We start from the raw sequence: 1083 nt of genomic DNA on the forward strand, positions 1-1083 counted from the left end.
GCTGCTGCTGCTGTTGATGCTGCTGCTGTTGATGCTGCTGCTGCTGCTGCTGCTGGCTGGAGGGGCACTTGGGAGCGCGGGCAGCTGCTGCTGCGCAAAACGAACGAAGAATTCGTCTGTCACAAAAAGGATGCAGCAGAGCAGCTGCGAGAAAAGTGTGGGGCCCAGCAGCAGCACCAAACGCCGGAAGGGGGGGGCCCCCAAAACAGAAATGGACTCATTTAGGGGGCCCCCCAGAGCTCCGTGCTGCTGCCACAGACCCGCCACCAGGGCGTTCTTAGCCACAGCTGTACGTACACCCCAACGCATGCACGCACACGCACACCTAGTGAGCAGCAGCAGCAGCAGCAGCAGCAGCGGCAGCAGCAGCGAGGCCGCCAATCCGCAGCAATGAGCAGCAGCCGCGTGAAAATAAATAAATAACATAAAAAGACAAGAATATTCTCAAGCTCAGGCAAGGGTGAAGTGCTGTCTGCTGCTGTTGCTGCTGCTGTTTTTGACGCTATTGCTGCAGCAGCAGCTCCAGGGCTTGCCTGCTCTGCTGCTTGCTGCTGCAGCACGGGGGAAGGGCAGCAGCTGCCGCACTGAGTCTCGGATGCATCTCTGCAGCGCAGCAGCAGCAGCGCCAGCCCCTACGCCGCTGCAGCAGCTGCCGTCTTGTCCTGCTGCTGCACCTCTGCAGCCACAGCAGCACCCCAAACAGTAGCAGCAGCTGCAGCAGCAGCAGCAAACAGGTTGCATGCACTTAGCTGCCTCTCTGCGTGGTCCTGCAGCAGCTTAGAGGGGCCCCTAGTGTACCCTTTAGGGCCCCAAAGGGGCCCCCACGGCACCCTAAGGGGCCCCAGAAAGGGCCCTTAGGGTTCTTCCCTAGGGGCCCCTAGGGGCCCCCAAAGGGGCCCCCCAGGGGCCCCCCAGGGGCCCCCCAGGGGCACCCTAGGGCCTCTGGGGGATGGCAGCTGCAGCTCTACCTGAGGTTAGCTAGTTTGCTGCTGCTGCAGGGACTTACTGTAGCGTGTGGGGCCCCACAACTGGCCTCTGCTGCTGCTGCTGCTGCTGCTGCCCCCGCTGCTGCCGCTGGCGGTG

At 62.7% G+C, this 1083-nt stretch overlaps 1 protein-coding gene across 1 annotated transcript in view; it reads right to left on the minus strand.

The window, feature by feature from the left end:
• ETH_00041345 (uncharacterized protein) overlaps positions 1-1083 on the minus strand; it is a gene marked incomplete at both ends in the record, with an annotated part of 3457 nt that overhangs the window by 1136 nt on the left and 1238 nt on the right. The window contains 2 exons of the mRNA XM_013375673.1: positions 1-90; positions 1007-1081. Of these exons, the coding sequence (XP_013231127.1) occupies positions 1-90; positions 1007-1081 (165 nt within the window). The remainder of the gene's footprint in view (positions 91-1006; positions 1082-1083) is intronic.

Source organism: Eimeria tenella, genomic scaffold, assembly GCF_000499545.2.
Source record: "Eimeria tenella Houghton genomic scaffold, Eth_scaff2964, whole genome shotgun sequence".
Taxonomy (NCBI): domain Eukaryota; phylum Apicomplexa; class Conoidasida; order Eucoccidiorida; family Eimeriidae; genus Eimeria; species Eimeria tenella.